The following is a 15,467-nucleotide window of genomic DNA, read 5'->3' as shown; positions in this document are numbered from 1 at the left end:
AAGGGTAAGGCAAACATGTCAGAGCGCATGTTATAATCTCCAATAGAGAGACGCACATTGCGACATTTCCCTTTACAAGGTAAAGTGCCCCCATTGGCAATCATGACTTCAAAGCTAGAGCAGGGATGGATAAAGCAATCAGCCTGTTTGGCTATGCGTGGATCAATGAAGTTATGAGTGCTACCAGAATCAATGAGTATAGTAAGAGGGATCTTCTTGAAGAAACCCTGGACCCGCATGGTTTGTGGAGTAGTGACTCCTGCCAAAGCATGGACAGATATCTCTGGTGGAGCTTCTGGGGAAGGAGGTTCAGGCTGGTGAGGCTCAACCTCAGCATCCACTGTTTCCTGAGCATCTACATATTCTTCCAGTTCCGGTGGAGAATCCACATCCAAGAGATAGAGCTTTTGCTGAACACATCTATGGCCCCGAGACCATTTCTCATCACAATTATAACAAAGCCCTTTGTCTCGCCTAACTCGCATCTCTGTTTCAGACAAGTGCTTGATCGGAGTAGTTCTGGGAGCTGGTATGACTGGAGGGTTGTGAGAACCTGTATTTCTGAATGGAACAAAATTAGATCTGGAGCGTTGTAGAGCACTAATCTTGTCTTCCGCTAACTTAGCCAACCCAAGGGCTTCCATCATTGTAGTAGGTCGAAACATTTTGACTTCTGAGCGAAGTGCATCCTTCAGACCACTGACAAAACAACTACGGAAGAATTCATCAGACAAGCCCTCTGTGTGATTAGCTAATTTTTCAAACTCTGTCTGGTATTCTCTTACAGTGCCTGTTTGACGCAGTTTAGTGAGTGCTCCTGTGAAATCATCAAAGGAACTAGGGCCAAAGCGCTCCAAAATGAGGGTGCACAATTCGCTCCACGTTGGGCCTACATTAGCCTTGATGTACCAACGGAACCATTGAAGAGCTTCATGTTCCAAATGAAAAGATGCAAGGGAGACTTTGTGGTTATCCAAAGTATTATGCAAGCTGAAATACTGCTCTGCCCTATAGATCCATCCAGTCGGATCAGAACCATCGAAGCGTGGAAAATCAAGCTTTGGTCCACGGAAATTGCCAGAAGAGGACCCAGTATCTCCTGAATGGTTTCGGCTCATGGCTGACTGCTGAAAGTTAAGACCCAGAATTTTGTCATCCAGATCTTGAAGTCTGGGTTTGAGGGATGCAATTTCCTCTTCCATGATTTTTGCTCCTGTACGCGTAACAACCATAAAACAAGGTTTTTTTTTTTTTTTTTTTTTCCGAACAGTCGACTTAGAAAAATTCACTCACAGACAGAACAACTGAAAAGAGTTATTGCAATAACAAGAGATATTAGAAGTGAGAGGAACCTGAAGGCCACGACAGAAAAAAATTTGATGTAATTTCCACCCAGCGAGCCCAAGAGAGTGCTCTGATACCAGATGAGAAGAACCTCCTTATAGCAATATCGTGAGAATGCTCGAAATAACAGAATACAAAGTGATAGCAGAACTCAGAATAAATCTACTGATCGCAGGCCACTTCGAGGGGGTAACCTCCTTTGAGCAAGCTCAATACAATAAATTCGTCCGTACCCATCAAGGGCCTCAACCTATTCTTATATACTAGGTACGATCTAGAAAAGTAATACTACCTATGCATGTGGGATAATAAAATAAACTCACGGGACGACTTACAAAGCATATGCGTCCAACAACTCTACTCTAACAAAATAAACAGAAGGAACACACAGGTTCCTAACATCTAGTCAACCCAAACCCAAAACATAGACAACATACAGATAACACAGTGTAGGTTTCATAGTTAACATATTGTTGAGTTAAATGTAAGGTTTCAATTTATGTTCAATGTAAGTTTCAAGTAAAAGAGATTCTCAGTTTACCCTACAAGTTAACCCATTCATTTATTCAAATCAAATATAGAACTACCCCCATTATATATTTTAAGTCAATTTTCTAAAATATTCTAAGGATAATCATTTATTTATTTAAATTGTTAAAATAATATCTATTGATCTTCCAATAAAACTAATTTTCAATCTTATTAAAGTCAATATTATTACTAATAAAATAAATCTAAATCCACTAAGTACTTTCGTTTATTAATTAAACTTAATTAAATTTTATTTAATTAAATTAATTAATAATTGTATAAAATAATCATCTTAATCTTTTATTAATTATTTATTAAAAACAATAAATATTAATAAATTTATTAATAAAGTTTATTAAATAAATAATAATTTAAACTTAAATATTATTAATTTTTTAAATAAAAATTTATAAACATTAAATTATATTATATTATAAAATTTATATATTAAAAAAAAATTATAAAACATAAAGCATATTGTATAAAGGTTCGTCGGACTTAAAATGGGCCGTGGCCACTCCATGGCTGCTGCAGGGCCTATGGTTGTGACAGTACATAGTACTATCACTATCGTAGTACTTGGGTTAGTGGCAGTAGCTGCTTTAGTATGGGAAAAGGGGGAGGTGGGGTAAAACCCCCTCCCTCAATATATTTTTTATTTAAAAAAAAAAAAAATTAGTTATTTAAAACCAAACCTAACCCCCCGTAAAAACATTATATATATATATATATATATATATATATATATATATATATATATATATATATATATATATATATATATATATATATATATATATATATATATATATAATTTTATAAAAAAGCTTTGGCATTAATCTGATAGGAGAAATAGAACCAACCAGTTGAATTTTCTCATTAATTTTTTTAAAAAAATCTCAAAACCCTTCCTAATTTAAATCTAATTTGCAAATCACTGAATAGGGAATTTAAGATATTTGATCTCTACATATGCAAAAGAAATTTACATGCATGTACCAGTAATTCCAAATTGAAACACCCATCACAAGGAATTATTTAGATAACCATTTCAGAGACATGAAGAAGACAAGAAAAGAAATAGTGTAATTAACTGTGCAAATTAATCACAAGAATTTACCTAGATTCTGATGCTAACAATGCAACGCCCAAAAAGATTTGTGAGAAAAATTTCTCCTCTCAAAACCTTCTCTCTTCGAAAATTCTTTCTTCCGAAATTCATGGTCCTTCGTTAATGAACCCTCAATTGTTGATAAGGAATTCTCTCCTAAATTCAAGGCACTAATTGTGCGATCACCGAAGAGGACCCTTGCTTAACAGTCTTTAACTCTTCGTTAACTTTTTTTAATCTTTAATGCACGTTTATTGAAATATGAAATATCTTTATTTAATTTCACTTGACTTTCCTTTTAAATTAATTTATTAAATTTTAATCTCATGCACACTTTTATGCAATCTTTTAAACTTTTAATAAATTAATATCTTTTCTATGCTTTAATTTATTTTTGAAATGTTAATTGATAAAATATTTATTAACTTAGGTAATAATGATATTTAGCATTTATTTAAAAATGGTCTCCTAAATATTTTATTATTAAATTAAATTAATATTATCAGTTCTAAAATTAAACTTATAATTTTATCTTTAATTTTAATTCTTTTCATTTAATTAATTCTCCAAATTAATTAAATATAATTAAATATTAAAATATCATAACAATTTTTTATTAAATTAAATCATTAATTTAATCATTTAATTTGACTTAATTAATAGAAAAATCACCAAAGACTTATATGAAAAAATATGAAAACCCATCATAGAAAAACACATACAAGATCAAACTAAAGGGTTATAATCATGAATTAATGTCATACGACACATTTGGAAGGTAATCAACTCAGATACTTGTCCTAATTTTTCTAGGACAAATGGGTTCAAATATTAGGATTTGGACTTAAGAATGTATCTCCCCTCTCTTACCATTGAGATAATACGGTAGGGTACGCTCATCTTGACAATTCAGGGAAGTTGATAACTGGTACCTGCAATCTACATAAAATCCACGCATGTACAAACACACATATATACTAAGCTAAACAAGCGATGGCAGGAAGTGGTGCATTATGTAGATCTCAACTAGCAGGTGACTACGACTCCCTTTCTTGACCACATTAGAAATGCCCAACATAAACAAAATATACATGCGCACCATACACATGCAGTATGGGGTAAGTATCCATAAGAAAACACATGTGATAATCCATCTAACTAATCATCATCAATAATTGAAATCATTGTAATAATCATCATGCATACATGAAGTATAGAGTACCAAGTAATCTCATCATATAATCAACTGAATGTGAAACAATATCCGATAATCTAAAACAATGCTACTAATAATCAAGAATAAAACTAGCCTAAAAGAGTTCGACAATGATAACAAAAATGTAAACTAGTGGCAGACATTACACAATATTACAAGATCAGAGAAAAATATGATCTTTTACATATATTTGTTTGGTGGGAATGAAACTCTACATTTTCAACAATTAAGAAAAATTAAAAAATGGATGTTAAAAATTAGAAAAATACAAAAATTCTTTTTTAAATTTAAAAAAAACATTATGGATATAAACTTCATCCAATTTGACACATTTCATCAATTTACATCATTTTCAAATTCTGAACACAAATGTCACTTTTATGTCGTTAAAGTTGAATAGTTTAAGTTTTGAGATTCTTCTTCATTATAAAAGGTAACACAATTTTGCTCTTTTATGCTAAAGCTTTAGTCCAAAATGTCATTGTATGTGGATTTGTATATGTATCCTTTTGATGCGATGATGATGGAAGATCATCAAGCAAATGAAGTATAGTTATTTAAGTTAAACCTTGGTGCACTCTATTTTTGTAGAAGATACCCTTGTGCTCTTTCATTGATGATTGGGATCTTGGTTTTGTCGTGAGATAAGTTGGGTTTCCACTTGTTATCTTGATTTCTCATGAGAATTTGCAATTTAGCTTCACCCAACATTACTCCATATTTGAAATTTGACACTAGTTTTTCTTTAAGGTGTAGATAATATCTTAGAGGATGCACATTTGCGTTATTTTTGTATAAATAATTCCTAACTTTGGCATTTTTCAATATTTTTATTAAAAAGTCACAAATCTTGTGTTAGGACTCAAAATTTGAGATGGTTGAGATTGAATGTTGAGATTTGATTCCTTTTGAAATCTTAGAGGTGACTTGGGTCAAGTATTATTATGAATGGAATCTTGGTTCAATATTTGAGGTATTGTCTTTGTCCCATTTTTTAGAATCAAATTTCATTGAGGAAATGCTGATATTGAATTGTGGATCATTTCTAAGATTTTTGTGGTGCTCTAAATAGATCCATGTGTAATTATGTTTTGGAATGTGTAGGTGATCCTCTATTTGAATCAAAATACAAGTGTTGTATGGAATCAAGTTGAGATTGTTTTAGGTTGATGTGGTGAATTTGGTTGTTTTCCAACAACTTGAGATCTTGTTAGACCATGGGTTTGGACCTATATTAGGTATATGTAAGGAAAATGACTAATACACCATCAAAGGATAGAGGAAAAATGTAACTTGAAGGAGGTAAGATCTAACATATGTTCTAAATTTTTTTTACAATGCCAATTAAAGGTGACAAATGGAATGGAACACAACTCTAAAGGTGAAATATCAAAATGAAGACAATAAAAAGATGTTAATGACAAGGTTATGGTAAGGTAAAATGTGATCTATGGACTAAGTGAAAATGAAATGAGGGACCAAGGATGAATATGGAACTGAAATGACAATAATAAGTGCTAAATGAAATCTAAGGACATAAAGTAGAACAAGTGAAATAAATTACCAAGTTAGATGTAATAAATAGGATAGGCTAATCTCCAAATAAAATGTACTAAAGACAAAGCAAAGTCAATTTTTTTTTCCAAATTCACGAAAACGTAGTGATTTCTTCCAAATTATTTGTTGTTTTCGACTACAAACTATGCAGATCATGAAAATCAAATATTGAAATTTTCAGAAAAATTCATGATGTTTTTTATTTTTTGAAAATGGTCAACTGTACAATTTGTTTGGAAGATAGCCGCGTCCGTAATAAACTAGGACAAGTGAAATAATGACCAAGTTAGATGTAATAGTATTAACTAAGACAATGATCAAAGGATAGGCTATGAGAGAGTGATGAAGATTTGAGGTGAATGAAGACTAGGCAAGTGATATAATCTAAGGGACGACACCTCTACAGAAAAGTTTTGAAATAAGTTTGGTGTGAGAAATCTGTTTGGGTTAATGTATAGAGTTTTAGAGAAGTGCCGTTTGATTAAATGTTTAGAGTTTTAGACGAGTGTTAAACGTTGGAAAGTTGTTTTGAACACTCGTAAGACAAATAGAACATAGCGGCCATTTTGAACTCCAACAAAACCAAAAGAAATATGAACGTTTGTGCAACCCCCTGTCAACACCCGACCGCAGGGTGAGAGCACAGTACGCAACCTTTTGTCAACATTCGTCTGCGCGGCGGAATCCCCGTTTCCTCAAAACAACGGACAGAGCAGGTGGTTAATAAGTTACCCTCCATAGCTACCATTCAAATCAGACCACCATTCGTCTATTGAGGTAGTTCCTCCCACCCTTCTTTCATTCTCACGTGACAAGACATGAGCACCCTTGCCCCCTACTCATTGGATCATGCCCCTATTTATTCTCATCATCTCTTCACACTTACAGCAACGCCGATCACACATTACCTAGACTTGCCCCTTTTCTCTAATCCACTCATTGTCTCTGAGAGAATAAAATGGCACCCGCTCGAGTAGAGACATTGTCGGGCAGTGGAATAGATTCAATTCCGGCCGAGTACGTGAGGCCAGTCGAAGAGAGGCCAACGGACAGCGTTCTCGATCTCAAAAACAACAATGGCGGAGAAGGCCCTCAACTTCCCGTCGTCGACTTTGCCGGCTGGGAAAACAGCGAGGAGGAACGGAAAAGAATAATGCGGGAGGTCGCCGAGGCGAGCCGAGAGTGGGGAGCCATGCAGCTGCTCAATCACGGCATCCCGGAATCTCTCATCGCTCGTCTTCAGGCAGCCGGCAAAGCCTTCTTCGACCTGCCCATCGAAGAGAAGGAAAAGTACGCCAACGACGCCGCCAACGGGAAGATATCCGGCTACGGTAGCAAGCTGGCCAACAATGCGAGCGGGCAGCTCGAATGGGAGGACTACTACTTCCACATCCTCTGGCCGCACCACAAGCGTGACGTGGCGAACACGTGGCCCGGTCATCCGGCGGAATACGAGGAAGCGACCGACGCTTACGGAGTCCACATCCGGAAGCTGACGACCATTCTTTTGGGCGCCTTGTCGTCGGAGCTCGGTTTGGAGGAGAATCGCATGGAGAAGTTGCTGGGCGGGGATGAGTTGGTGATGGAGTTGAAGATCAATTATTACCCGCGTTGTCCGCAGCCGGAGCTCGCACTGGGAGTCGAAGCGCACACCGATATCAGTGCTCTCACTTTTCTTTTGCATAACATGGTGCCCGGACTGCAGCTTTTCCACCAGGGCAAATGGATCACCGCCAAGTGCATTCCCGGCGCTCTCATCTTCCAGCTTGGCGATCAAGTCGAGGTAAATTTTGATTCATCTTTGTTTATTTGTTTCTAAACTTAATTTTTTTCTCCTAATTAACAATTGTTGTGTGTAAAGATCCTGAGCAACGGGAAGTACAAGAGCGGGCTGCACAGGGGGCTGGTGAACAAGGAGAAGGTCAGAATATCGTGGGCGGTGTTCTGCTGCCCTCCGAAAGAGGCGGTTACGGGACCCATGAAAGAGATGGTCGACGAGAAAAACCCGCCGCTATTTCCGACGAGAACTTTCCAGGAACACATTGACCACAAGCTGTTTAGAAAGAACCAGGCTCACAAGGAAAAAGCGGGTCAATGAGAGCTGTGTATCGACTCATGGTTAATAAATAACTGCTGGCCAGGTGTCTTTCGTTATGCAATTCCTTCCGCTGCTTCCTACTTAGAAATAAGTTATTCATGCATTACAATGTTCCTCACACTTTTATTAAATATGAACGAGCTAGTCTCTGATCTAGTTTAAGAAATCATCTCGATCTGCACTCATGTTTCAGAATTTTAATTTGTTTTTAAGTTGTGTTTTTTAAATCTATGGGTTGGTTATTTTTGATTGATTATTATTAATTAAAAGTCTATTTTAAAATTATCTATTTAGTATATAGAGAAAAAGTTATAATTGTACAACTTTATTAGTATCAATAGAGTCTTATTTTTATGATTGTCAAAATGAATTTCGTGGTGGCCTTGGCTGGTGCCACGCTGGGCTGCCTCACAGGTCTGAACCTTCCATCAAAATAAAATAAAAATGAATATCAAATATATATACTACCATACCACATTTTGAAACAATCAATATTTTTAAATTTTTTTTTGTGTATATAAGAAGTTTCAGATCATGCATCTTTATTATAGTCAAGTCAAAATAATAGCTTTTAAGTATTATATTTTAAAAAAATAAGTAACTTTGACTATTTAGCACCGTAAACCTAAACAATACCTATAACTATTACTTACAATAAAAAAATGTCAAATCAACTATGTATCTTTGCATCAAATGAAATGACAATCTATAATGATGATAAAGAAATGTTTTATTAAACTTGAAATAGTAAAATAATATTAAAAATTAAGGCAACTTTTAAATCTATTTAAGCTAAGTTATCTATATAATTCAATTCCAATAGGCACAAGCTTTCATTTTCTCATTGAATGATTTCAGTTGAAATGTCATTTCTTCCTTTAGTAGGCATAAGCTTTCATTTTCTTATTCAATGATTTTAGTTGAAATGTCGTTTCTTCCTTTCAGTAGGTATGAGATTTCATTTTCTCATTCAATGATTTCAGATGAAATGTCGTTTCTTCCTTTTAGTAGGCACAAGCTTTTATTTTCTCTTTCAATGATCTCAGTTGACATGTCATTTCTTCCTTTCAGTAGGCATAAGCTTTCATTTTCTCATTCAATGATTTCAGATGAAATGTGGTTTCTTCCTTCCAATAGGCACAAGCTTTCATTTTCTCATTCAATGATTTCAATTGAAATGTCATTTATTCCTGTCAGTAGGCACAAGCTTTCATTTTCTCATTCAATAATTTCAGTTTAAATTCCTTTTAAGAAGCCATTATCATTATTAATTTCTTATTATAAAAAATAGTATTTGATTTAAATTGGCAAAGTCTAAATCAAATAATCAATGTAAAACAATATTTGTCACAAAGTGTTGGGAATGTAAAATCTAATGGTTACACTATTGTTTAAATTTTCATAGATTTTCACTTGAAGGTTGTATGTAAATGCAATTTGTAGACTGGATTAATGTTAAAAGTGTTTTCTTACTAGAATATAGACATAACCACAACTTGTAGTAAACCATAATAAATATTGTGTCTCTTATTTTTATTCTAATTTTATGTTTTAATTATACTTATTTGCTTATTTTAAATTTACATAGACATACCAAATACATATATTTTCAGTCAAATACTAGAAATATCCAGTCGTCAGATGAAGGAAAATTAAATTTCTTTTCTTTGTCAAACAAACCAAAAGAAAAAGAGGTCCAAGTGCGGTGAGGGTCAAAGCCATGGGAAAACCAAAGGAAAAGTACACTCCCTTTTTGAGAGTTCTAGACGAAGAAAAGAGAACGATAGAGGCAAAACACAATCTTTCTAACATTACTTTTTCCATGAAAAGTCTTGTAATGTCTTCCCTACATTGCTTGAAAGGAAAGCCTATGCCATGCCTTTCCCCAAGGCAAAACCCCACGCAAAAGTCGAGTACCATACCAAATTCCTGCTCATGTCTCAAGAATCGGGCACCCAATTTGTAATTCAAAAATTGGGTGCCTAATTGCTTTCAACCGTTGTACTCGATTGATTAAAAATTGGGTACCCGATTCTTTTTAAAATTGAGTACCCGATTTTTAAAGAATCGGGTACCCGATTTTTAAGCAATCGGGTACATGTTTCTAATGTACCTGTTGGGCCCCAAAAGCTGCCCCACAGACCGAGTTTCAATGATTGAAATGATTGAATAATAGTTTCGATCTACAACAATGAATTCTGTCATGCTTATTTTGTTTTCTTGTCCTCTTATACAATTTGCAAGCTACTGATTCAAAGTCAAAATTGGTGCAAACATGGGATCAAAACAATGAAGAAAGAAGAAAGCAAAAGTTCTGACAGATGAGGGGATTGTAGCAAATAAAGAGAATGAAGCACGACGTCAACGAGAGAGAAGACAGAGAATTAGAGACTTGAACAATGTTTCAAAGGAGAAAGACATTAAGGATACCACGATGTATGAAGAGGTCAAAGAAGAGAGCCCAATACAAGAAAATTCAAGTGCACATTCTAATCATGCATTCAATACAGGTGTGTCTCCAAACCCTCGAATTTTCTCTCATAATGAAATTGGTGATTTTTTAGAAGCAGGTTATGATTTAAATGGTTTAGAATTTCTTCATGAGAAGCAATTGTCAAATGATCATACACAAAAAACTCCAATTGAAATGCATGCCCTGAAAGAAATACCAAGAAAATTTGAAAATGATATTCAAATCTCAAATAACAGTGAAAATAGTAAAGTGTCTGAAAATAAAAATTGCATGAATGTAGACATAGAAACACCAACTATTGAACAAACATGTCAGAATGATAGTAAAGTGTCTGAACATAATTTTCATATTCCTAATTATGTGTTAGATAATCTTGAGGGATTGGTTTCATGGAGACAAATTAGGACACATGCTAATAGATTGTATAGGCATTTTTTTATAATAAGAAATTTGGGTTTCAATGTCAGCTAATGTTGCAACTAATTAAAATGTCTAAAATGTGAAAAGTAATGAGAAGGTTAGGAATGTATGCAAAATCCAAGAATAAAAATGAGTCTTTAAAATAAGTTGTATCCACTGTTGCTAGTGCCTTTGATGTTATTGGAAAGAGAAGTCAATCTAAAGATAAGAATGCAACACGATGAGCAATAACAACAACTTTAGTTAACAAATCAACATCTGACAAAAGATTGATTAGCAACATAAGTGGATATCTTAATGTGAGTCATAAGACTTTAGAAAGAGTTGTAAAGAGAAGGGTTAACTTTGAATGTGATCTAGCAAATATTTTATGGACTTCTAGTGGTAGACTCCCGAGATGTGATATGAAACTTACTAGTGAAGTAAAAAGTTTGATTGAAATTTTTTGGCATGATAATACAAGAGTATCACCTAATTCAAGAGATGTTCTTAAATTGAGAATTGGGTCAAAAATACGTGATGCACATCCTAAACACCTTTTGGACATGACTCAAACTGAATTGTTTAAAATTTTTGTAGATGGTAAGTACTAAATATTACCACTAGTCAAAGATCTTTTGAAAAGTGTAAACCATGCTATGTGAGGATTAACAAGGAAAGAATCACATGTTGTTGTAAAACTCATATTCAATTTCATTACCATTATGATGTATTTTGATCTATATGTGGTACCATGCATAGTAAAGAAATGTTTCAGGAATGTGGTATAAAAATACCACCACAAACTATAAAAGATTTCATATAATGTTTGTTTTGTAAGCCACCTAATGATCAATACTTTCTTTTCAATGCATGTCTTTCTAGTACATGTGATATGTGTGACAATCTTTCTTTGTTAGATGAATGTTTGCATGAAAATGCTTTGACTACTTTTGGACAACAATTAGTTGAGGTAAAAAAGATTCAAAACTATTGAATATCCATTGAAGAATGGGAAGATTAGAAAAAGGTGTGATCTAGTTACAGATAAAGTTAGTTGTCATGCATTTATGGATGAGTTTAAGAGTATGATCATACCAAAATATGTTAAACACCCTCAATATTCTAGATGGCTTGATGGACAATTTCGCATATGTAAGAACACATTTCCAATTGGTACTATACTTTCAGTCGTTGACTTTGCAGAGAACTACATGCTTGTACTGCAAGAAGAGGTACAACCACAATATTACAATTTAGTGCAAGTAACAATTTATGTTCATATAGTTTATAGGCATGCACTTGATAGTACAGAGGAGGATCGAAAAATATTGAGAGGGTACCATTTTTATATAAGTGATAATAAACTCCATTCATCTGAGTTTTTCCAATATTGTTTCAAGGTCTTTTATGATAATTTAAAAGAGAGACAAATTCAAATGACACAACATTGGATATAGTCAGATAATTGTACAGGACAATTCAAGAATGCTAGAATGTTCTATTGGTTGAGTAGGACACATAGGAAAACTAACATCCAACATGTGTGGAGTTTTTTTGAGGCTGGACATGGTAAAGGAGAACATGATGGTGCTGGTGCATGCATGAAGAGAGCCCTTAGTAGAGAGCAATTAAAATTTGAGGAAAAATCTAAATTCAAAAATGCACATGAGATTGTAGAATGGTGTAACAAATATTTATACATGGGATCAAGTCAGAACTCTACAATCAAACATTTCTTCTACCTAGTTGAAGAAAATAATATCCCTTCCAGATATGACTGTGATACAATTAGTGGGTCAACTAAATGGCATTCATTTAAGAGTTCAAATTCTAACACTTGGACTATATGGACTAGGGAGCTTGCTTGTTTTTGTCAATTTTGTCTTGCAAGTGAATGGGAAGAATGTGAGAATACATAATGGGTTGAAGATTGGCAACAAAGATCATTAGCACCTACTGACATACATTTTGAAGATGATATAGTAAATGAAGGCCATAATGTTACTTTTGCATCAGAAGACTATGATCATATTTCAGACCTCATAGAATCTTGTATGCACAATTTAATTAGATTTTTTTGTGATCTCATGCTTCAATTTATATAATTTGTGTATGTACACTCATGTGATTAAAGTGTTTCTATACTTTATCTTATCTTGTAGGACATGTTTATGTTGTTATTGCACCTAGTGATAATGATGAACAGATTGAGTTTTGGCTAGCTAGATGTGTGGAACCTAAGAAAAAATTGACATGTCATCAAGTAGATAATGATGGTTTTGAGTATCCAATTGGGTTTGTCGTTGTAGCTAGCACCTGGCTATGTAGATATCTAACAAGAAGAAATGGTTTGCTAGCATTTGAAGACTACCAAACTGGAAAGAAGATTTTACACTATTATCATTTGATTGTGGCAACAAATATCAAATTAGAAAGATACAAAGGGAGACCCGCCAATGAGGTATTATGGACAATTTCAATGGACGAGCATGAGACAATCATAGATGCATTGCAAAAGAGAGAGGATGCAGATGGTACAGTGGGATGACTACATTTAAATCAAACACATGTAAGTTTTTCATTATTGTATTTTATATATATATATGTGTGTGTGTGTGTGTGTGTGTGTGTGTGTGTGTGTGTACTAATATAATTTAAATACATGTATGTTTGTGTTGTCAATACCAATTTAGAGGACTTATATACCTCTTATTCAAGTCTTAATTATAGTTTATGCTTTAAATGTTAAAGTGGATCGAACATCAACATCTTGTGCAATTTCACATAGTAAGTACATAGAAATTAACATTTATTTACATAGTGCAGATACCTTGAATATTAATTTATGTGTTTATTAACATGTGTTTTTGTTTTACAATTTTATTTTACAGGACCTCATTTGAAGAGATGTGTTGAACCAATTTTATGTTTTGAGTTCACTGAACTATAAATATATCATTGACATTGTCTTACATATATTGTGAAATATGTTGTACAAACTAATTCAAAAATGAGAGTTTACTTCTATTTGAAAGTTAAGTTATGCACTTGATAAATTATAAATTAATTGTCAATTCAAGTAATGATCTCCTATTTTGTTCCATTACTTTTACATCCAAGCATGTTTAAATTAATGTTTGTTTGAAGTTTCAAATTACTATTGATTGTAATATTAAAAACAAGTCACTTGTACATGATAATTTAAAGATCATTACTCATTGTATTGATTATATGTTATATCATTACTCATTGTATTCATTGTATTGATTATATCTTACATTACCAAAAAACACATTAAGATCACTTATGATACATTGTTAGGTACGTTTTCCATACATGTGTGTCTTAAGGGGACATAGGAGTCCTAATAGGTCATAATAATTTCTAGACATTTTAATAAGTCTTAATATGTTTACTAGCACATAATAGGTATTATTAGGTGATAATGAGTCTTACATTACCAAACAACACATTAGGATCACTTATGATACATTGTTAGGTATGTTATCCATACATGTGTGTCTTAAAGGGACATAGGAGTCCTAATAGGTCATTATGTCTATTATAGGTTATGATAGGTATTCGTATGTTTACTACCACATAATAGGTCTTATTAGGTAATAATGACTCTTACATTACCAAACAACACATTAATATCACTTATGATACATTGTTAGGTACGTTATCCATACATGTGTGTCTTAAGTGGACATAGGAGTCCTAATAGGTCATTATGTATGTTATAAGTTATGATAGGTATTCATATGTTTACCAACACATAATAGGTATTGTTAGATGATAATGAGTCTTACATTACCAAACAACACATTAAGATCATGTATGATACATTGTTAGGTACGTTATCAATACATTTTTTAATCTAGTAGGTCAATTTTATTTGTATGAATATCAATGCATAAATTTGATGTGATATTTATCCAATAATGCTCTATAGATAGTTAAAATTATTGTTCATCTTGCATATATACTTACAAAATGTGTCATATGTTTATGAATAAAATATGTCAGAATAAAGAAAATGGTTTGAATATACTTAAAACAAGATGAAACATAATAATATATACTACATACACAAGCATGATAAGAAGTCGTAAAAAAATAGTACATGGTCTAACATGCATCATAACATGATCTATGAAGTGAAAAAATACATGGTCTAACATACAGTTTTAACTGTCCTAACACAAAGTGTATACATCATAAAAACACAATCTACAGGTGACAACAAGACCTAATCTATTTGATCGAATGTCCTCTTTACTCCACTCAAAGAGGACTCAGATGGATCATCATGTGTAATATGAGTCGTCTTGTCATGTCAGATACCTTGTGAGGTAGATGGATCACCCTATGTAACATGAGGCATGTCTCATCATGTACATGTTTAATTGAAATGGGTCTCAAATCTAGCTTGCAAATAAATTAAATATTCACTACATAATAAAATAAATACCACATGAGATGGGTGTCCCTCGGTAACGGGAGGAGGCGCATTGCCAAAACTACCAAATGTAGTAGTGGTGAGGTCCTGTAATTTACAATACATACATTTTTTAAATTTTCTTTTAGAGCATAATGAACTATACATTATGTACATAAATCAAAATACTGACCTCAAATGACGATGTAGGTACCTCCATCTGGCTAAGTCCTATGCTCTCAGAAACACTCATGGTGACATAGTCCTAAAATTATGGATACATAAATGTTTAGT

General features: G+C 33.4%; 1 protein-coding gene across 1 annotated transcript; it reads left to right on the top strand.

Annotated features, from left to right (window-relative positions):
- Positions 1–6,484: 6,484 nt before the first annotated feature.
- On the top strand, positions 6,485–8,026 carry LOC149549259 (anthocyanin synthase-like). Its single transcript, XM_089792675.1, has 2 exons — positions 6,485–7,542; positions 7,621–8,026. The coding sequence occupies exons 1-2, from the start codon at positions 6,718–6,720 to the stop codon at positions 7,855–7,857; spliced, it is 1,062 nt and encodes a 353-aa protein (XP_089648801.1). The 5' UTR covers positions 6,485–6,717; the 3' UTR covers positions 7,858–8,026.
- Positions 8,027–15,467: the final 7,441 nt, after the last annotated feature.

This window comes from Cupressus sempervirens, chromosome 7 (assembly GCF_028749045.1).
Source record: "Cupressus sempervirens isolate cs-2001-9-10 chromosome 7, ASM2874904v1, whole genome shotgun sequence".
Taxonomy (NCBI): domain Eukaryota; kingdom Viridiplantae; phylum Streptophyta; class Pinopsida; order Cupressales; family Cupressaceae; genus Cupressus; species Cupressus sempervirens.
This window is presented reverse-complemented; position numbering and strand designations above follow the sequence as displayed.